The 1,509-nt window shown below is 43.4% G+C and overlaps 1 protein-coding gene across 3 annotated transcripts in view; it reads left to right on the top strand.

Moving 5' to 3' along the window:
* The window catches only part of RBM6 (RNA binding motif protein 6), a 177,038-nt gene that overhangs the window by 154,025 nt on the left and 21,504 nt on the right, over positions 1-1,509 (top strand). For all 3 annotated transcript variants that reach the window (XM_019505132.1, XM_019505131.1, XM_019505133.1), the window contains exon 13: positions 565-607. In XM_019505132.1, the coding sequence (XP_019360677.1) occupies positions 565-607 (43 nt within the window). The remainder of the gene's footprint in view (positions 1-564; positions 608-1,509) is intronic.

The raw sequence follows: 1,509 nt of genomic DNA, 5'->3' as shown, positions 1-1,509 counted from the left end.
CCAACTCCATATACTCCAGTACCCACACCACTCCACACCTCTCCCACAAATTCACACCCCACACCCACCCCCTAGCCATACAAAGTACCTGCATGTATTTCTAAAGAAGGGTCAAATAGTGTTATATTTAATTTGTAACAAAATAAAAGTAATTAATTTTGCATAATTTTGAATTTTTCTTTGCATAATTCCCTGGGGTGTATAAAGAACCCTTTATTGCTGATGTCCAGTTATCAGCTCTTATTGGAAGAGACTAATAAATATGGCTTTGTCCTTTCACAGAGCCTGGGAAGGTGGGTACCAAACCCAATACATTTTTTGTTGATTCAGCAAAGAGCTTAGGTAGAACTCCTTTGGAAATGGACTGACCTCCAGACCCTGTGGAGGGGTACAGCTCTGCAGAGCCTTGAATGGATTCTTACAAGACAGTTGCTACAGGAATAGTTGGCCCAGGGGTAGAGAAGACTCTTCTCATCTTTGTAGCCCAACTGGTCATGTTGAAGATGCTGAGATTAAAGTGAAGCTAAACTGACATTAATGTGAACGTGTTTTCTTTCTTAATAGGAATGACTATGGGGAACACCCTGACCATCCCTACTATGGCCCGGTAGGTCTGTGAGAATGATTCCCTTGTATGTTAACAGAAGCTAGTTCTGTTGTGACAGCACAAATGTGGATGGGCTAAGGTCAGAGTGAGTGGACTATTCTTAGACTCCTATTTTGAACAGCCAAACAACTGTATGCATTTAAGGCAGAACATTCAGCCAAGAGCAGAACTTGCAATTGACTACAGTTCTGCCCATTACATCTTGGCCCCTGATGGATGTTAATGAAAGGCATGATGGGATTTGACGTGGGATCCCAACAGTTGGACGTCCTGCCATGCCACACTGTCATTGCACCATATTGCTGGTTCAGGGAGAACCCAATCCTGGTCTCTCCCTGCACAGACAAGCAGCAAGCCATGCTTTCCTGCAGCTGGGAGCTCCAGTCAGCTGATTGGGACTCTGTGGGAGCTCATGGAGCACTCCCAGCTTTTGGAGCAGATGGGAGTCTTGAAAGACTCCGTTGTGCTCCAGAGACTGAAAGCACTGACCACATGTTTAATTAAGGCCTGATAGGGACGAGCTGCAAAGTTATTACATATTTTGTGTAATAACTTTGTAGCTTATTGCTCATTTAACCACACTATTACGAGATTGAACCGTTGGCCAGGTAATGTCAGGGGCCTTAGGCAATGTGACGTGCTATATGACCTATAACATGCTATTCTGAACTACCATAACTGGGCACAACTGGACATTATAGTCAGAATATTTTAACACTGTGAATTCCTATTTGAAATCTCTGGGTTTATCTTATGAAGCATATTTTTGCACCCAACAATGCTAACATTGTGTGGTACCCCATGGCACCCTTGAAAGCATCTTAAGGCACCCCAAGGTGCCACCCCAGGCAGCCTAGCTTGAGAATCATTGTTTTAGGAAAATATAATTGTCCTTTTATTAG

Source organism: Gavialis gangeticus, unplaced genomic scaffold, assembly GCF_001723915.1.
Source record: "Gavialis gangeticus isolate Ggan-Ray unplaced genomic scaffold, GavGan_comp1, whole genome shotgun sequence".
In the NCBI taxonomy this organism is placed as follows: Eukaryota; Metazoa; Chordata; order Crocodylia; family Gavialidae; genus Gavialis; species Gavialis gangeticus.
This window is presented reverse-complemented; position numbering and strand designations above follow the sequence as displayed.